Genomic DNA, 22,637 nt, shown 5'->3' on the forward strand with positions numbered 1-22,637 from the left:
ACTTTTTATTTCATTAAAATTTATTTATTTTGTTAGTTTAATCTTATTTTTATTTCATTTATGTTTTAATTTAATCACCTTTATTTTATTTATTTAAATATAATTTTATTTATTTATTTTAATAAATTTACTTTAATACAATGTATTAATTTATTATTTATTTTAATAATTTTTTATTTCATTCAAATGTATTTATTCTGTTAGTTAAATCTTATTTTTATTTAACCTTTATTTTATTTTTTAAATACATTTTTATTTTTTTATTTTAATCAATTTACTTTTATCTAATGTTTTAATTCATTATTTTTTATTTTTAATATTTTTTATTTTATTAAAATGTATGTATTTTGTTAGATTCATCTTTTATTTATTTAAAAAAATGTACACTGCTTTTCTCCGGACCTCAGTCTGAAAACCCCAGGCTCGTGTATTTACATGTGTTTATATAATATTGGGTTATCTCATCCGTATTTATTGTCCGTGTAAAACAGTTCTATCCGTATGTTGTGTATGGTTGCCTGTACTGTCTGACAAACAGACACAAACTCTGCTTTTACTCTCTAGATATTCTTTTTAAGGTTAAAAAATAAATAAAAATCATGTTTTACATCATTCTCTCGAAACACTAGAGGGCGCAACACACCCAAAAAGAAAAGAAACATCACTTTTTGTTCAAGAAACACAACATATTAAACATTTTTAACAGCCAAGCTGAGTCACAATGAGTCAGAAATCTCTCTGGATTGTTAAAGCATGTGCCCTTGAAAGTGTTTGCTGTAGTAGTGTGCTTTATCTTGACGTTATAGATGTTTTTTTTAGATAATAACCCTCGATATTATAAAGGGTTTCCCCAACTCAGAGCCGTTTTTTTGGCTTATGATTCAGCAATTACAATAATAATGGAGGCAAAAAAACAGTTGATTAAAAACAACAGATAGTTATTCTGTCATATAAAGACTTATGGAGAGATAAACCACACACACACACACACACACACACACACACACACACACACACACACACACACACACACACACACACACACACACACACACACACACACACACACACACACACACACACACGCACACACACACGCACACACACACACACACACACACACACACACACACACACACACACACACACACACACACACACACACACACACACACACACACACAGGTTTCTAAAAGCTGTTCAACATTTACAGATTCGTGCCAGCAACAATCCTATATGAATATAATGCTATGTATACCTGACAACGATTTGCATGAATGCAAATGAAGGTCTTGTAAGTATCATCTTCCTTTGGGGCATGAATAATAATTCAAATATGTGTGTGTGTGTGTGTGTGTGTGTGTGGTTTATCCTGCGATGTATGCAAGCATTGTAACACACATTTACATTGGGGATCGGTCATATATATCTCTGGTTATACACTGTATAAGCATTATTTAATGCATTAATATCAGCTGGAGGTCTTGTGCATCATTTGCTCATGTTAATAATCAAGTCTCCATAGTCTTAGAAAAATCATTTGTGTGTGTGTTTCTGACCTATAGGCATCATTAAGGGGGACAAAATTATTGAAAATAAAACTAATTTTGTGAATGTTTTTAAAAAAACTGTCCATTTGTTTTAGCATGTGAAAGATTTAGATTAATCTGCTGTAATTATAAATCCATCAGATATGACAGATAGTCACATAGATTTAAAAGGAAGCTATAAAACACAATTAGTACTGTGGAAAATTAATATTATACATTTGTTGTGCAATACAGTATTGTACAATATTTAGTTTCTATTACATTTCATCATTGCATATTTTAACACTCGTGTACTATTTTATTATTTTTATTTAAATCACATTTCTCTTTTTATTTTAATCAATTTATTAAATTTTTGTAGCCTAGTTACTTAGTTTCACCTTATTTTAATTTTATTTATTTAAATATAATGTATTAATTTATCATTTAATAGTTGTATTTAGTTATTTGCATTTAAATAAAATTGTAATTATTTTAACATATTGTATTCATTTATTATTTTAATTCTTTTTTATTTTATTAAAATGTATTTTGTTAGTTTAATCGTAATTTATGTTTTTAGTTTAATCACATTTATTTGATTTATTTAAATAACATTTTGTTAATTTATTTTTATTTAATGCATTACTTTATTTTTATTTAAATAAAGTTGTATTTTTTTATTTTAATCATATACATATAATATATGAATTTATTATTTATTCATTTTAATTATTTTTTATTTGTTTCAAAATTATTTGTTCATGTAATTTTATTTAATTATTGTTTTTACTTTAAAAATTAATTAATTAAATTTAATTAAACTATTTTATTGTTTAATTAATGTATTTATTTATTTAAATTATTTTTATTTAAATAACATTTTATTTATTTATTTTAATTAATTTTAATATAATGTATTAATTTAACATTTACTGAAATTAGTTTTTATCAGTTTCAAAAGCATTTTATTTGTTTAGTTTAATCATATTTTTATTAATTATTTTTGACACTTCTATTCTCTACACGTTTCCACGAGCCCTGTAATTCTTTTTAATTGATTTTTTTTACTTTTATACAATTTATTTCCCCCAGACCCCCCAGTGTGAGACGCGCAGGTTTCAAGTAAATAAACACACGACCTTTTTTGCTCGCGAGCGCGCGCGCGCGCGTGCAAGATGCGCGCAGAAAGTGGGCGGAGTCTCGTGCCATGACAACCTCTGAGTGACAGACTGACTGTCTCTAATGCACTCTCGGTTCTGGACGGGGGGAGGAGGGTCGGGACCGGCCACACTCACACACACACACACACACACACACACACTATCTGGCTGTCCGTCGGTGCAGTGTGTGTCGTCCATGACCGTGTGTTTTAGTTGCATGCAATAAGAAAAGAGAAAAGCAGCCACATCCTCTCGGCACTAGGAAGAGGTCCATATACATCAGCGCAAATGGAGCTCTTATGCGGCCGCGAGCTGCCATTCTGGGTGAGTTCTCGAAACACATCTGTGTTTGGCTGTTTTTAGCTGTGAATTATTTATAAAGAAGCTTTTCTGCTGTGCTCTGTTTCCTTGACACTCGTTAAACTACAAACGAAGCATATGAGTTGCTGGAGTGGCGCGTTACGCAGAAGCAAAGCGTCTAATCTTATGAGTTGGATCGTTTCAGTGAATCGGTTCCGAATTTTTAGTGAATCGGTTCTTGTGTTCTAGAGTCAACTGTTGTCTCGTGCTGAATTCGGAGCCGCATACTAGCGTACTATTTCTGCTATAAAAAAAGATGTGATAAAAGTATTATGAGTAGTATGCGGTTCCGAGCACTGTTCAACTTCTCAGTGAACCGAACACCGGACGTGTTCGATTCTTAGTGATTCGGTTCAACAGCGAGAAACGAGGTTTGAGTTTGAATACTTGGTTTTTTTTTATTGAACAAAGATCAAAAGGGATACATGTATCACACACAAAAAATAGGATAAGAAACTCAAGGTAAAGCAATGCAGTGAAGTACATACAGTAATAGATACTCTACTAAAAAAAAGAATTGAGCTTTAATACTTCAATAATGGAAAAAACCTGGATGACCTGGAATATATTTAGGAATTATATATTAGCAAACAGTTTATTTAAATAAAAAGCCTTTTCTACAAACATCCAAAAGCTGAATGAAATTAAATGTAGCATTGAAAATTAAATTATATGCATAAAGTTCAATTAAGTTTAACATTTATGAAACTGTATTTTATAAACTGAATGATGGATTATATACACTTAGTTGTTACAGTGTAATTATACATGTAAGTACTGTGTACTAATTGATTAACTACATGTACTTACTATAGGGTTAGGTTAGTTGCTTGTAACTATGCCTACACACACACACACACAAACACACACACACACACACACACACACACACACACACACACACACACACACACACACACACACACACACACACACACACACACACACACACACACACACACACACACAGATGCAGATCAGGAGATGAAGAGAGCAGTGTGTTTCCCTGCGTCTCCTGCATCAGTGATCCTGAAGAGACCCGGTAATCTAACCCTGAGAGAGTAAAACCAGCTGAACAATACGCCTATAGCTCCAGTTCATCACAGCAGCTGCACAGCCATAATCATATCACTGATGATCAAACTGTGCAGCGTGAGCTGAGTGAACACAGCAGTGTGTTCTTCTGTAATGTAGAGCTTAAATGAGAGTCGATCTGACGCCTCATTCACGGGTCTATGACAAACGGTGTACAGAAGAATAATAATAAGAATGTACATTTCCTGAAGAACATGTGAGTGGTGCTTGCAGTGGCAAAACTCGGCACTTGGTTGCTAGGGTGTCTCTAGGCGGTTGCTAGGGTGGCATGAGTGGTTGCTAGGGTATAGCCTACTGGATGGTTACTAGGTGGTTGATGGTGTTGATAGGGTGTGCTCGATGGCTGCTATGGTGTTGTTAGAGTACCTGGCGTGGTTGCTAGGGTGTTGCTATGCGGTTGCTAGGGTGGCATGAGTGGTTGCTAGGCTATACTGGATGGTTGCTAGTGTGTTGCTAGGTGGTTGAGGGTGTTGCTAGGGTGTTCTGGCTGGTCGCTATGGTGTTGATAGAGTACTTGGTCTGGTTGCTAGGGTGTTGCTATGCGGTTTTTAGAGTGGCACGAGTGGTTGCTAAGAGGTTGCTAGGGTATACTGGATGGTTTCTAGGTGGTTAAGGGTGTTGCTAGAGTACTTGGGGTGGTTGCTAGGATTTTTGCTATGCGGTTGTTAAAGTGGCATGAGTGGTTGCTAGGGTATACTGGATGGTTTCTAGAGTGTTGCTAGGTGTTTGAGGGTGTTGCTAGGATGTTCTGGGTGGCTGCTATGGTGTTGCTAGAGTTCTTCAGGTGGTTGCTATGGTGTTGCTATGCGGTTGCTAAGGTGACATGGGTGGTTACTAAGGTGTTGCTATGCAGTTGCTAAGGTACTTGGGGTGGTTGCACGTGCACTTAATACAATATATATGACCAAAGACTCTTCATTTTCATGCGCATGTGTCCAGTCTTGACCCAGGACTGAAGACTCAGTGATTGAGGCGTCAAGCAGGGGAACAGAAGAGATTTACAGCCCTTTGCATTTCTTCTTAACCTACATAGTGTTGATTGTCTGTAATACAGACTGTATGGTAGAGTCGAATGACCCTGAGAATAGGCCTTTACCTGGAATTACATTGCAAACAGCAGATGTTTCTCTCCAGAGCCTGTGACGACGTGCCCTGATCCTCAATAACACAGAATTAGGAGACAAATAACATATTAATGTTAATATTAATGGACGCTGCGGAACGTCTTTCTCATTAAACACACTGACTCATTTCACTGAATCTCTAAACTCTCCGGTTGTTTACGTGATCTATCTTACTGTCAGCGATATTAATATGCTCTAAAATATTCAAATAAAGCCATATTGCTGCTAACAATAATAGTTTGTAGTTGTATAGGTGTTTAATGGAATTTCAAAGTGTATATTTGCTGATGTAAACTATATTCCAGTGTCGAGCCAATGATGCTTTACTCCGATAACCTTGTGTGAAAAATGTCAATTTCATATAATCCATAAAATATGCTATTGATTTCATAATTCACGTGTAGGTGAGATTCCTCTCAATGCTCAGCAAACAAACAACATTCGCTATAGTTTAGAAAATGGTAATAAAATCTGACAAGAACTCAGTTGATATTTCACTTCTGTTAGACTCTCACACATGAATTATGTTGAATATCTGTCAGCTGTCAAATTTAACTACACAATTAGATAATACCAGTTTAGCTCAACCAATCACCAAGCAATGCTTCATGTTGTTCAGTCTGTGCTGTAAAAAGCTGCATTAGCAATTAAAGAACAAACACTTCAGCAAAACATGATCAGCTCAAAGTGTCCCAATCATTTTTGGTCACAAATTTGTATAAATTTCACACTGTATGAAGAATATTTGGGTATAATATGTCACCGTTTACTTTATTCTGCTCTCCTCACTTACATAAATGAACTATAGTGTCCTGCACACACTAGTAAAACAATATAAAAAAATATTAATTTTGAATAATTTTTGGTTTGACCAAATCTTTAACTCTGAATGTTATTATAACGAGAGCTAAAGCTATTACTGGCGTGTGTGAAATGTCAGGTAAGGTCTCTCGTTTGGGGCCGGAAATATTTATATTAATATTTGTTCGCTGCTCTGTTTCTAATCCCTGGCCTCGTTTGACCCGTGTTTGTTTCTCATCAGCGTCGTCCTGCTGGATTTAGCCTGGATTGTCTCGTGATCGGATAAATCCCTATTAGCACTGCGGTCACTTCAGGCCAACACTTAAAGACTAAAGTGCCTGCTTTCTGGGGGATTATTTAATAAATGTTTAAATAAAAGGAACCCATTACTTATTTAACGCCGTCCGTCTCCCTCGGGTGCTTCTGTTTAGTTCAGTTACTATGGAGGGATTCCAGATCTCTGATGAAATACTTTCCTATTAACTGCAGAAAACATTTACTATACAGTATTTTTGTATTTTAATGTGCTAATTGTGTGTTGTTCTGCTTTATAATGACAAGAATATAAAGTCAAGTGTTATTCATTTTTGGGCAGTCAGATTTCAACATAGTCTTTTTAAGGAGTTACATCACAAATTGTGCAATTTGTTTGTCTTTTTTTATTTAAACAATAAAATTTTAGATAGATAGATGGATATATATATATATATATATGTAGATAATAGATGATAGATGTATATAGATAGATAGATAAATAGATAGATAGATAGATAGATAGATGTATATAGATAGATAGATAGATGTAGATAAATAGATAGATGTATATAGATAGATGTATATAGATAGATAGATAAATGTAGATAAATAGATAGGTGTATATAGATAGATGGATAGATGTAGATACATAGATAGATGTATATAGATAGATGTATATAGATAGATGATATATAGATGTAGATAAATAGATAGATGTATATAGATAGATAGATGTAGATAAATAGATAGAAGTATATAGATAGATAGATAGATGTAGATAAATAGATAGATGGATATAGATAGATAGATAGATAGATGTAGATAAATAGATAGATAGATGTAGATAAATAGATAGATGTATATAGATAGATAAATAGATAGATGTATATAGATAGATAGAGAGATATATGTAGCTAAATAGATAGATGTATATAGATAGACTGATAGATAGATAGATAGATAGATAGATAGATAGATGTATATAGATAGATAGTTAGATAGATAGATAGATAGATAGATAGTTAGATAGATAGAGATAGATAGATGTATATAGATAGATAGTTAGATAGTTAGATAGATAGATAGATGTATATAGATAGATAGATAGATAGATAGAGAGATAGATGTATATAGATAGACTGATAGATAGATAGATAGATAGATAGATAGATAGATGTATATAGATAGATAGTTAGATAGATAGATAGATAGATAGATAGTTAGATAGATAGAGATAGATAGATGTATATAGATAGATAGTTAGATAGTTAGATAGATAGATAGATGTATATAGTTAGATAGATAGATAGATAGATAGATAGATGTATATAGATAGATAGATAGAGAGAGAGATAGATAGATAGAATGGAAGCTTTATTCGTTCAGGTTTACACGCATTCAAGCTCAAAAAACACATTTCCTCATAATCTCTTTCTCTCAGTGTCTGAAACGCTTGGTTTGAAGATTCAGTCTCTCTAAGCCAGTAATACGAACAGTAACGATGGCGTGGGTTTTACTGTATCAATCTCAGAAAAAAGCGTCTTCTCGACATGAACAACACGAACCAAACTCTTCCAGTCTCAGATAAACTACAGGGTTTGAGGGCGGAGCAAAGAGACGCTGCTCAGCCAATCATTACCATTTATGCAAATTAGTTACAAACCTACGTAGAAATGTCACGGAACTGAGACTGGAATTACTGACGATTCGTTTCAGGCAGAATCGATTCTTTCTTTAAGGAGACAAAAGCTGTGTCCGAAACCGCTCACTCGTTCACTAATCCCTATATAGTGTGCGGCCTTCGAGTGCACTACATCTGCAAGGAGTGTAGAGATGAAGTGAGTGAATTCGGACGCTGACGTTTACACTGTAGTGATCAAATTCCTTTTAACTTACATGTCACTTACTTTATAAAATAATATTAACAACAATAACAATCATAATGACTTTATTTCGTAATTATATATACCGTTATGATTATTACATTCGAATGAATACACTAGGCCTACTACTGTCACGTTTTCTATGTGTTATTAGTTCAGTTTTGTGATCTTGTTCACCCCCGTCTTTTGTGATTTTGTTTCAGTCCTGTTAGTTTTCCCGCTCCTCGTTTGTGTTCAGTTTCTTCACCTGTGTTCTGTTAATCATCCCATTAGTCCCAGTTCTTTTAAGCCTTGTGTTTTCCTTCAGTGTTGGTTGGTCGTCGTCGATGTAAGGTTGTGTGTTTTTGAAGTCCTGGAGTTTCCTTTGTTTCTGTCTGTTCCTGTAAGTTTAGTTTGTAAATAAATCAACTATACTTCAGTTCCCGTGTCCTCGTCTTCGGCATCCTGCAACAACTCTGACAACTACAGATTAACGAATATTTTTAAATCATCCACCAAATTATAATCTTTTCCTTACAGTTTATTAAATTATTAAAACACCTGGCTGTTAGTAAAACAAAGCATAAATAATATATTTTAATAAAAACATATATACCTATATAATTACCTTATTAATATAATTACATTTAATTTTAAAATTCATCTATATAATATTGTCTCGATATTTTAATATGTTTTATTCAAGTAATGATTAATAAAAAAAAGGTAGAAAAAACCCTAAAACTAGCATGAAATAAAAGTTAAAGCAGAAATAAGAAAGCTGTAATCTCTGGTGTAAACTCGCGCACTCGGTCTCGCCGCAATGGATTGTGGGAAATAGCGCTTCAGCAAGTGTAAGTCGAATGTACACTCTAGGGATGGCGAAAACTAAAAAAAATTCTTGACCGACCACCAAGCCTCATTAGCCGGTTGAAACCGGTTAACCGATTAGTTTAAAATATGCTACGCTATTTGAAATAACCGCCATTTCGAGCCGCGCCTGGAATTTCGCAACTCTGTCGCATCTCTCTGCCGCTCTGCCTTCCGCTCACACACACACACACACACACACACACACACACACACACACACACACACACACACACACACACACACACACACACACACACACTCGTTTTGGAAAATAGGGGGGAAATCCCCCTTTTGGTTATTCTTATGGGGGGATTTCTTAATATGAGGGGGGAGTTTTTTAAAAATATGTTCAGCTAAATGTTTGCTGACTCATTGTATTTGTGTTTTTACAATGGGGTCATTTTTTTTTACTTTACACAACAAAAGAAAGCTTGATTTCAATCTTTGAATTAAATTGAAAAAAGTAGCACAAATAAATACATGAAATAAAGAGAAAAGTTTAGGTCTAACAACACTAGTATTCAGAAATACTACAGAAACGGAAAAAAAGTAATCAAATGTAAAATAATAAGTCAAGAATAAGTCAAAAACACGGTTTGGAAAATGGATTCATGATGTAGCCTACTCGTTCATTTCGAACATAAGTTACGGACTGCAGCAGCTGATACAACGGCGTTCTGTTGCTCAAGCCTCCATATATATTTCCAAGACCCTTGTGATGGTACATCGACTTGACACGTCTGCCATAGCCTGACGTGGTCTGTATCGCTTTTACTGGCATGTAACTTCGGGTTTCGGGTAGTAACAAAAAGAGCATAAAAAGAACTACAAAATTCGACTGCTTTACGGCATACATAGTTTTTCTTCGTGTGTGATGTCTTTCATAAAATCATGCATCATACCCTACCTTGTCTGTGGCCATTGTTGATTCCAAAGCCGGTGCTGGATAAACAGCGAGCGTGTGTGTAGCGGCGGCGGTAGGCTAACTTATTTGGTGTTGCTTTGAGCACTGTATCACACAAGTTGCAACTTACATCTGTGTCATTCTTTTTGGTGACATGGTCCCACACACTACTTTTCTTTGCACGCTTCATCCTGTCGTCCGCCCTGGCTCTAACCTCCAGTGTTTTAGCCTGTAGCCTTTACTTTTCGGAAACCTTGTGAGCGCGCGAACCCAAACGCTGTGAGCTCGCGCCAAATGTTTTTATTGGTTTATTAAGTACAAACAGGCGAGTTATGAAAAATTTAGTGTGAGGGATTTGTTCACTTCACACAAAAATATCTTGGCATGAGATGGCTAACTGTAGTAGCGATTTGTCCACTGTCTAGGCTATAATAGCCTAATTTAGAGATCACTTTTTTTTTTAACCGACTACCGACAACTTTGATCGGTTAACGTTGATACGGTCAACCATCGGTCAAACGGTCATCGCCGGTTAGCATCCCTAGTACACTCATATTCAGAGAGGATTGTGGGTAAAAGTAGTGAACGAATGTAGGGAATGATGTCATTCACACCACTACAAAATGGCCGACACCTGATATAGTGATATATAGTGCACTATATAGTGGATATATGGAGCGGTTTCGGACACAGCTAAAAACTTAATTTTTTTAAAAACTTTTAAGCTTTGCAGAGCTTTTACATTTCACAAACAGCTCTATTACACACTGCATGAAAGGCAATATTCGAAAAAGCATAATTATTTATTACAATCTCTTGATTCAAGCTGGCCAGCGTTCGTTTTACACGGTTAAAAACTATTGAGTAAAACGGTAACACTTCACAATAAGGTTCATTAGTGAACATTATTAACATGAACTAACAATGAACTCCATGAATACAGCATTTATTAATCTTTGTTAATATTAATTTCCACATTTACTAATACTTTATTAAAATCTTGTTAACAATAGTGAATGCACTGTGAACTAACATGAACTGACATTAAACAGCTTTTTTTTATTAACTAATGTTAACAAAGATGAACAAATACAGTAACAAATGTATTGCTCATGGTTAGTTCATGTTAGTTAATACATTACTAATGTTAAAGTGTGTCCAGTAACACTACTATGTAGCAAAATGACTTTTGATTGAGAATGTGCTGATTTGTTACCAGTCGATATAAACTGATAAAATCACATGCAACTGAAATCACGTGAGCAAAAACGCAGCATAATAAAGCCTTAAATGTGCCGCATGATGCTAATAATGATGTGCCAATTATTGACCTTGTGTTGTTGCATTTCCCATTAACAATTGGAAAATCTCTGTCTCTAAATATATCGTTTGGGTTTCACTTCTTCGTTTAAGCGGTGTGAATTCCCCTCGTGAGACTTCAGTGTCTTATGATAGCTTGGGAAGGAAATATGTGCTTGAACAGTGTGTGTTTGGAAAGCAAAAGTTGGTCCTTGTGTCACACACACTTCCTGTTGAAGTCGCTTGTTTTGCTAGTCATTGTGTAAATCTGAATGCATGTTTGGATTGCGGAGTTTGGTGTTACGGCTATTGAGAATTTCATGTGATACGGATCATATTTACACAGCGCACTCACTGTAAATGATAGTATCTGTTTAATTATGCATTTATGTGAATGAATATTACCAATAATACAGCTAATGATTGCATTAGTGCTGCAGTCTAACTTCACTATAGATCTCATGATAATGTCTTTACCCTCTGGTGCTCTTATGTCATTTTTGGCCAAACATTTTTACGTTTTTTATTTTTTTTTCATTGGAAACTTGGTAATGATTTTGGCACTTGCCATGTGGACACAAAAAATAAAATCATATATATGATTCATAAATGTTAAATGGCCCTGAAAAAAAAAATCGCGATCAAAAATGAGCACATTGGAAATAATAAAGACGAGTTTCCTCTAGTGGAAGCGTTCGGTACTGCAGCCGAACAACATCTCACTGAACGCTAATTTTTTCAGGTATCAACCTCAAATTTTGAACACAACTTGTTTAGATTTATGTCTTTGATTTTCTCACAATTTTAGAGTAGAAGAATAAGGAAATTATTCTTTTTGAAAATATATATTTCATATAAAAATTGGAAATAGTATTTTGGCACATTTTCCATAACAATTAACGTAAAATTCTGTAACTTTTTTAAAGTTCACTTTTTTAAACTTTTCTCACTTCAGCAATAATCTGCCAAGTGTCGTCTTTAAAAAAAGATCAAACTTCAGTCTGTGTTTTAAAGCATTCAAGATTTACAACAGTGTAAGTTAGAAATTAAGTTGTCAGGTCTAAGCTCAAAAAGTGAATAAATGGATTATAAATAGAGTGTAAATATAATTTAGTACCATATAAAATCCCCTAAAATACAAAATATTAAATAAAAAACATTATCAAACTAAAATATAGTAAATTAATTTCATTGAAATAAAAAAATAATTTAGGTCATTTAGGTTAGTATCTGTGGGCGAACCAAACATTAGTGGTGAACCAATATGGGTTTTTGATGTATAATTATGCTTATATAATACAGTTAAATGCTTGTTTTCAGATGCATCCATGCACACACACATATATATATATGGATCTACATCTGTTGTTATTTTCATCTTCGTCTGGTCCGGTGTGTGTTACTGTATGCCAGCATGAAGCACGATAATTATTAACCATACTTTTTCTCTTACTGTGGTTTGAGGTTTTTGAGAACACTGTATGCATTGTGATATTGCAACCGCCTTTCTACAGTATATAAGGGTGTTGATTGTGTGACAAAAGCAACTTGTGATAAGCACCGTGACCCAACGTGGCTTTGCAGTCCAATCTCAATGTACAGGACAAGCTTTATACCTGTGAATGTAGGGCAAGAACCTGGAGAACTGGAGTAACATATTATTAAAGAGGTCATTCCACATTTTTACAGCATTAATCCTTTGCTTGAAGTCAACTTTTTTCGCACCATAAACATTCACTTTGTTATTAAGTTTTACATGAACACTTGAATTTTTCATGTTTCTTGAGCATCAAATCATCATATTATAGTGATTTCTGAAGGATCATGTGACACTGAAGACTGGAGTAATGATGCTGAAAATTCAGCTTTGATCACAGGAATAAATTACACTTTATTATATATTCACATAGAAAACAGCTGATTTACATTCTAATAATATCTCACAATATTACTGTTTTTTTGTTGTTGTTGTTGTATTTTTAATCAAATAAATGCAGCCTTGGTGAGCAGAACAGAGTTTTAAAACTTTTGACTGGATATTGTTATTATTATTAACAAAAAACAAAACTCCTGGCTACTTGGTTTTTCAACCTTCATTATATATTTCCAAGACCCTTGAGATGGTACATCGACTTACAATAGCACTAACTAATTAACTAATTAACTGGCACTATGTAACTTCGGGTTTCGGGTAGGAACCCGAGCACAAACAAAAATACAAAATTCGACTGCTTTCACTTCCCCCACTTCCTCAGATTCTGACGTGAGAGCCCAACTAGCGTTTGATACCCGTCTGTGTGTTGTTGTCATGACCGAAGCAACAACTAAAAGGAAGAAGGCAAAGGTTTTGTCAGAGGAGACTAAAAGAAGAAAAAGGGAGAGTGACAAAATAAAAGACCGGACGAGGATCACTATTGGAGAGAGAGCAAGAACGTTTGAAGACGGTGAGAGTGTGCGCGCGCGACCAGCTCTCTCTCTCTCTATGCTCGTTCTTTCAGTAACATTCTCCCTGTCACAAGCGCAGCAGTCAGTCATCTATAAAGTGTTTATAAATGTATAAATAAATCAGGGAGTCAGGGAGCTGACTATCGCGCGAAATGTAAAAGGCTGTAAAAGGCCTGGCCATGTTACGGAATCTATCTGGTCCTCCATTTATCTTCATGAATCAAGTAATGCTAGTAGAGTAGCGAATGATCAATCTGGTAGCTACACTAACATGCTAGTTTACGATGGTTATAATAAATAATCTTTCAGGATAACTATCCTAATGTCTGCAGGCTGATATGTTTGTGTATTTATTTTTCTGGTGAAAGTGTCTTGCCTCAGGCTATAATGCAAATCGATTTTCAAATTTGCAGATTCATCTAAGGTAGTTTAAATTTAACAATATTGACGATATATGGCTATTACCTACCACACAAACATTGAATTGAATTAGCATATCCGCTATGTAAAACAGTAGACAATAGGCTACTATAATGACGCTGTCTTGTAAACGTGAGCTACGCGATCTTTTGACGTTTGAAATACAATAAAACCCATGAAGTTATATTCATATGACATGCTGAAATATATGCCAATGTACCTGGGATGAAGACATTTCACACGCAACGCTGGCAGTCTGTCCAAGACGTGAGAACTCGCGAGAACTCAAGACGGTATCGGCTTGTCAACAAATGCACACGTGTATCGCCTGAGGCCTGTACCATGATGGTAGTTGAACAAACTCAGGGTTACAGGATTAGTTTAGAGTTGACAAAACCAAACCAATCCAACCAGGCTTTGTTGGTACCATGATGCTGATCATCAACTTTCTCTGTCAACCCAGGCTTTGATCCTGAGTTTAGGAGTTTAAGTGTGACATCAGTAGCGAACAGCCAATCACACGCTGAGAAAGAGTGAAACTGAGATTAATTTCTCGCGAGAGAAGCAGCAAAATTCACTTATTAAATAAAAGTATTAAAATAGTAAGAATTTAAACAAATTTACACAGCAAGAAGAAAACAGCTGTCTATGAAAGAGGACAACTAAAAGAAAAAGTCTCGCTACTGTATATCAGTGCAAGTAAAAGTTCTGAAGTTATTTTATACAGCTGATAAAGGTATAGACAGAATTGATCATTTAAGCTCACATATAGTCATTTTATAGCTTCATCTATTGGTGCTAAAGCGTATTTATATTACCTTTATATATTTATTCATTTAAACTGCGTAATAATAATCGATTAACTAAAATTGTACATGTGTGATTGATAAAGGGTATAATAATTACATAAATAATATCTAAATCATACATATTTATTATTCTAAATAAGCATCACTAAAAACCAGACGATTTTGTCTTTAAAAATCATTTGCTATGTAGTGACCTTTAATTTGGAGTAGAAACTCGTGGAGTGACTTTATCGCATCAGGCATGTGACACTTTGCTCGCAGCTGATTGGTCCAAGTTCAGTTTGCAACCTCTGACCTGGAACATAACCTGCCCCGGACCGGGTTAGCCGTGGAGCGTAAGTTACTATGGCGATGAACACTGCTAAAAGCCAAACCACTTTCATGGTCCCTAAAACCCAGGGTTGACGCAAATTTAAACTGAAACATAGCTGGCTAGCCACCTAAACCGGCTTCATGGTATAGGCCCCAGGTGTAACCATGACAGATTTCACGACAGTATTAGAAGACAATACTGTTTCCCAACTGTAGGGGGACCCCGAGAGCAAAACACGCAAAAACGACATAGTGCTGCTTTAATAGTAAAATTCCATCAAATTGAATTGAAATATCCTTATGTAATTGAATTGAATAATTGATTAAGGATTGTTCAATTTATTCAATTTAATAACGTAAGGATTATTCAATTCAATTTGATGGAATTTTACTATTGATTAAATTGCGTAAATCTTTAAAAAAAAAAGGTTTAAACGTTTTTTGAGTGTAGCCAAGTTGATTATACTTAAAATGATGTCTTAGTTTTTTTAAATTATTTTAATCTTACGAATCTTTTAAATTGCTATAGCATCAAATTACATTTGTTTTGTATATCCATTTAAATTATCAAACAAAAGTTGTTAGTATCAGAAAATCCAAACTTTCGACCAGCAGTGGAAATGAAATCATTTATTCAAACCATTTTCAAACTCCTCAAAATTGAAATGATTGTAAAGTGAATCTTTTAGTCCTTTTAATAATGTACCCTTTTCCACAGTAATTTTTTCAAAATATATTTTATTGTATTAAATGTACTATAATGCATTAATGTAATGTATATATAACATATACTTGGCATGATATCATTGTAAACGTGACTGTTTCTAACAACAGCTGAGGGAAAATTTTACATCTTTCTACCTCCTTTTTCCTCTTTTGGAAAGTAATTGGAATTTTTTCTTTTGCCAATGGTGCAAATAAGCAAATAACTGGAATTAAGCTTTCCTGTCGCTCAAACAGTAGAGCGTTGGTGCTTGCAACGCCAAGGTCATGGGTTCGATTCCCAGGGAAAGCAAGAACTGATAAGAATGTAAATGTGTACATTGAAATGCAATATGAGTCGCTTCTGCCAAATGCATAAATGTAAATGTAAAGTATTAGTTGTAGCTTCTGTTCACCACTACAGAAGTACCAGATGACTGTAAATGTGAAACGGTTGCAGACTGTGATGTAAGAGTGTGTTGTGTGGACTCTCAGTGGGAACAATTTGTGTTTCTCAGCTGGTATTTTTCAAACAATGTGTCTGTAGACGGAAAACATAGAGCTGGAGCTGCTGACACTTGTATTTTACATCTAAAACTGATTTCTCCCTATAACGTATTTATTAGGGCTGGGTATTGACACAAATTTCACAATTCGATTCGATTCACAAGCTTGCAATTCGATTCGATTTCGATTACGATTCGATTCGATTCAATATTGATTATTTTGGATATCAGGTACAATACATGGCAAATTTTCTCAAGGAAAACAAATCTCTTAACCAATGCTGTAAACTATGGGAGTCAGTTGTATCATTAAAATTATTTCATTAGCCTACTATAGCCTAATATTAAAGGTAAAGATTTACTGATTTGAATACAAACAATTACACTTTTACTTATTTTTCTAATAATAAAGTTATATGAAATATAAATATTTAAATGGAGGCTGTCATAAAAACTTGCCAGATTTATTCAAACATGCATTAGATATTGAAAAACATAAAATAATTATAAAATAACATAAAGTGCATATGTAATATGGTGCATATATTTAGCAAAATGCTCCTCTCTAGAGTTAATTTTTCTAGCTGACTAACGAGTTCATGGTCACTGGATATGGTTTTTCTGAGGTAAATGTGACGTTACATGACATTGTTTACAAGCTGTTTTACTGACGTCTTTCCTCGGTTGAAACAATGATTGAGCGATTCCATGTGACAACAAGGATTTCGATAAGTTGTACTCTATCTTTTAACACACTTTCAGATGCTCATTCATGTTTATTTCACGCTGTAACTGGTAATATTAAGGCGGAAGAGAAGATCATGTGTGCTCGGCGCTGCTGCTTCTCTTGAGCTGCCAGAGCGATCTCTCGCCACAGCGCCAAAACGGTATTTATGTTTTTGAATTTCGTAAGAAAATGGACGTAATTTGAAATCTGAGACTTTGTTTAATATCAATAGTAACAAAGCATAAAGATTATTGCGTTTATTGGATGGGATGCGCGCTACAATGTTCCATTCATTCATCAACTGAAAACAGGATGACTAATCGATTCTTGGGATTTAAGAATCGATATCGGTTCGTAAAAATGAGAATCGATTAAAATCGAGAAATCGATATTTTTTACCCAGCCCTACTATTTATATATGAATAACTGATTTAATTTCCACTGCTCGCCAAAGTTTGCATTTTCTAATGATATTAACAACTTTTGTTCGTAGACCTGTGCTTAATTTATATTTATATACAAAACAAATGTAATTTGTTGCCAAAAGCAATATAAAAGATTCATAATATAATAAAAATAAGGTTTAAAAAAACGTTGATGCCTTAAAGGGCCCCTATTATGGATTTTTGAAAATGACCTTTCCTGTAGTGTGTAACATAGCTCTAAGTGAATGAAAACGTCCTGCAGAGTTTTTTAAATCTGAAAGTGCACCGTATATTAAGTTATTGTCTTTCAAAAGTAAGAGTCGACTCTGAGTCAATTAAATGAATCGTTTTTTTCAAACGAGTCATAAGCCGTTTCGTTGTGACGTCAAGCCGAAACATTAGCATACCGCCCGCCCACTTATTGCGCGCGCAGACACCAGGGAAACGCGAACTTCGGGTTGAATAACTAGTTCTTCCAATGTTTTATCATCGCGCTCGCATTAATATGGTCAAATCGACGTCATTGTTCGTTACTGTTTAGTTTACAGTGTAGGAAGCCTCAGGACAGGCAGAGCTGACGTTGTTATGGCAATGGGCGTTTTTGTTTTCGACGCGCTGTACACGGTAAACCAATCACAACAGACTGAGCTGTCTGGCCAATCAGAGCAGAGTAGCTCGCGGAAAGGAGGGATTTATGCCTGGTTCAGATTACACGATTTTAGCCCGATTTTGGCACGATCCGTTTGACGTAGGGTCTCGTGGGGATTCGTAAACGACAACGGGCGTCGGGGACGCAAGATTCGATCTTATCATCTCGTATAGTGTGTCATAGTGGGCGACAACCTACGTCGCGTCTGCCATGCTTCACGACATCACGACAAAAAGACTAGCATGTTGAATTTTTTAAACGGTCATCCACGACGGGTTCCGTCACATGTATGAGGTTGACCAATAGGAGCACAGAAACTTTTCCGTACACAACTTTCAAAAATGGCGAAAGAAACGAAAGAGAGACGATGGTGCTACTAGGTGGAGTTATGACATGGAGGAAAGGTTCGTAAGAAAACAATATTTTACCTTAAGTTCTCTTTGGAGGATTGACAGCCAATACTGTCCTCTTCGAGCAATCCAGGAACGTGTCCATTGTAGGGTTTTCTTTCTTTTTTTAAAGTTTTTCTGAACACAGGACAGCCAATACAACACTCACCGCCACATCCATTGTTTGTTTACGTTCGTTTCCGGAAGTCACTCGCTATAGTTTCGCCTTTCTCAATGACATCACGCGCATCGTTAAAGACGGCACGCGATGACTGGTCAGGAAGCAACGTGTAGTCTGACATGTTTCTTGTCCACGACACGACAAGATTTTAGGAGGCAAAATCGCGTAATCTGACACAGTGACTATCGTAAAAGACAAAAAAAATCGTGTAATCTGAACCAGGCATTAGAGAGATTGATTCATCTGACAAGTCGTTTGAGAATCATTGAAAATGTGATGATGTGCAAATGTATATTATGAGGAAATTAAACAGTTTTTTTTTTACCTTTGATGCACGTAAACCTGTTGTAGGAGTCTCCACATTAACATTAGGAAACTTTGAAATAGCATAATAGGGGCCCTTTAAATTTTTAAGTACAATCAACTTGGCTATCACTGGCCCAAAAACACACAAAGTGCCACAACACCGCCTGCAATGGAAGAATACATGCATGTGAAATCATAGAGACAGACATTAAGAATAAAGGTGATTCTGATTATGCAACAAGGACAAAAATAATCATTTTGAGTGTAAAATAATTGAATAGTTCCTCACTTTTGCCATGAATTACAGCATCACTACATACTAGAGAATTATTCCTGCATCTTCCGGCAGTTTTTCCTCCTCTTGTGCTGCAGATAAAACCATAAACCAAGAGACATATTATAATAAGCGCGATAATCTGCAGCAATAAAGAGGAGCTTAGAAGTGGAAACTATAGGAAACACACAAACAACGAACAGCGGCTGCAAAAGTTTTTGATTTTTGAGATAAAACAACTGAACAAAGATAATCCATATCTGAACATCTGAGGTTTATATGAGGATAGATGTGTGTGTTTTACATGTCAGTTCAGTCTGAACACACACACACACACACACACACACACACACACACACACACACACACACACACACACACACACACACACACACACACACACACACGGGGTGAACACTTATAGAGATAGCTTATTTTATGGTTTCACTTTGGTTTTGGTTTCCCTTCATTTCCAAATGATTTATCTTTGTTTCATTATCTACATCGCCAAAAACTCTATACTACTCTATACTCTATACTATTTAGGAAAATACAATGTTCATCTTTCTACATTCATTTTTCATTACCTTTCTATACTTCGTGTTTAATTGATTGTGTTACGTGCAATTTCTTTGTTATTACTTGAGAAATTCAGCACTTTCTGAGCTCAAATTGTTTCTACACAAAAAAAAGTCAGTCTGAAATATTTCTCTGTATTTCCAGGTTTAAATTCCAATTTAATGTTGTTTTAAGAGCTCAAGGCATTAGATCTTACAAACTTAAGGTTTAATAATATTTATAATACATGAGGAATGTGTTGGTAATTCTGGATATTTATCGGAGACCATTAGCATACAGTGAGGTGTTTCCTACGAGATAAAAGCTTTAGTGTTTGTTTCTACAGCTCTTTCTGGGTTTAATGTGAGAAATGTGTGTTATTTCTCATGTCACCGCTCCTGTTACTGTCGAGATTGTTAAACAGTTTAATGGTGAGGGTGTGTTTGTGGTTTCATTACACAGACAGAAAGTGTGCTTTTAGTTCACTTGTTTTCTAAAAAAGATAAGGCTAGTTTTCGATTTTTTAAGTTTTTTCCTTACATGTTTTAAGCGTATATAACAAGAAAACAAACAAACACCCTGAACTTTGCTTCTCGATTCAAGGACCTAGATTTTACTTCAAAGTAAAGATTAACTTAAAGACAAAAATAATTTTAAAGCAACATTTTTCTTGTGCACTCTCGAAATCACCATATACACTATATAATCTGCAAATATAAATATTCCGAAAATGTTTTTTATGCATTATTTAGCATTATTTACTTAAAAAGGAATAAAATGCATTTTCTCAGCGAAGAGGGAGCGTTCTGGCAAGATTCTCTCAAAAGTTATGAACTAACAACAAAATGTTATTCATTTAAAAAAAATAACTGAAACATCTAACGTTTTTAAATGTTGCTACTTGTTTCGGAATGTTCATTCAAAAGTAACATTTTCATGATCTTTGCAAAATGGAACGTTCCATTAATGTTCACGTAACCAAGACAAACTGTTTTAAAACATTTTTTAAAAATGTATGTTTTGAACGTTCGGGGAACATAAAAAATTAACGTTCTGATATAGTTAAAAGTGCATGCAGAAAATATCATCAGTGTTCAGTCGTGAAGCGTGACAATATGCATAAATGCAAAATGTTGTCGACATAATGCATGCAGTAGGATATAGTGAGTCCAGAGGCTCAGGAAACTGTAAACTGAAAGAATGTTCCGCGTCTGGTTTGCTAGGTGTGCCTTAATGCTGTTTGCATATTTGCCTGATGGAGATGAATAGAGGTGCACAAAGCTAACACTGCCTGAGATCTGAAGTGCTTGAGGAAGTTAACGCAACCCATCTGGCGCAGGCCTTCATAAAGGTGTGGCTTAAACGAATGTGTCTGAACACGTGCAAACACACTCCATATCTGTGTGTTCCTTCAGTAAGAGGAAACCCTTACATGCTAGTAATCCATGCAGTTCTTTACTAGCCATTCATAGTGACGGCTATTTCTACAACACTTCTTTTCAGTGAGTGTAGAGTCTGAAAAAACTATCTTTATTTCCAGGTTTAAATTCCACTTCAGTGTTTTCTCAGACATTTTATGCATTAGATTTGTACTTAAAAAAAAAAAATACTTAAACGTAATCTTTTGCTACTTTGGCTCTTGTTTCAATGGGTATGTAAGCTTGTTTCCGTCACAGAAAAAAAAAATTAAGTAAAAGCGTGTTTACCTCAAAATTGCATGTTTTAAAGTCAGAATTGCGAGAGAAGAAAAGGCAGAATTGCAAGTTTATTTTCACGCAATTGCGACTTTATATCTCGCAATTGAGAAATAAAGTCGCAATTATCTTTTAAAATGTTTTATTCTGTGTCGGAAACAAACTTCCATTCAAGGGACTAGATTTTACATGATACTGTATCAGTACTTTTACTTGAAGACAAAAATAATGTTAAAGCAATATTTTTGTGGTCTCAAATTACCATATACACTTTATACTCTATGTAAATCATGTTTTTATTTACTTTAAAAGTACTAAACTAAGCAATGCATTATAGACACACTCTGCTGCATATTGCTTTCTGAAAATAAAATAGTATCAGAATAGAAACATGCACATTTATCGTTATTTTCCATGTGAGCGCAGTATACATCAGTGGATCTGGGTTTGCCCTAGACGGCAAACACACACACACACACACACACACACACACACACACACACACACACACACACATTCAGACGGACGGCAGCTGTGTTTATCTTAGCGAAGGGGAAAGAGTGTGTGATCGCCTTTCAGTTTGTTATAAGCACCTTTTTTGGTCAAGGCAGTTTTGACATCTTTCATGTTTTGCAGACATACTGAGTTTTTATTTCTTAGAAAAACTTTGTTCATACAGAATGAACCCTAAAAGCTGTAATCCAAATCACATAATCGTTTACTTGTGCATTACATGTTTTTCAAACAAAACTTTCGATCAGAACCGGACAACTAAAGAAGAAAGCTGAAAGACTCACGCAACTTCCAATTCACATCGATTCGAATCAGAGTGGTCATACGAACGTTAAGCGTCTCATTCACTAATAATTGCGTATTTTCACATGAAAATCTCCCTATAATTCGTGCGCACAAATTTTTCTTACTCTTTCACTGTATATAATGAAATAGCCTATATTTAAGATGAAATTATATTGT

At 34.9% G+C, this 22,637-nt stretch overlaps 1 protein-coding gene across 5 annotated transcripts in view; it reads left to right on the forward strand.

Moving 5' to 3' along the window:
* Nucleotides 1-2,711: 2,711 nt before the first annotated feature.
* Nucleotides 2,712-22,637, forward strand: part of abcc3 (ATP-binding cassette, sub-family C (CFTR/MRP), member 3) — a 111,898-nt gene continuing 91,972 nt past the window's right edge. For 2 of the 5 annotated variants that reach the window (XR_013207656.1, XR_013207663.1), the window contains exon 1: nt 2,758-3,016. Coding sequence is in view for 2 of the 5 variants with exons in the window: in XM_077245659.1 (XP_077101774.1) it covers nt 2,981-3,016 (36 nt within the window). In the remaining 3 variants the exon portion in view is untranslated. Of the gene's footprint in view, nt 3,017-22,637 lie in introns of all 5 variants that reach the window. The other 3 variants (XM_077245659.1, XM_077245660.1, XR_013207669.1) reach the window with 3 other exon arrangements.

This window comes from Siphateles boraxobius, unplaced genomic scaffold (assembly GCF_051911475.1).
Source record: "Siphateles boraxobius isolate OS27281-9 unplaced genomic scaffold, OSU_SipBor_1 103, whole genome shotgun sequence".
Taxonomy (NCBI): domain Eukaryota; kingdom Metazoa; phylum Chordata; class Actinopteri; order Cypriniformes; family Leuciscidae; genus Siphateles; species Siphateles boraxobius.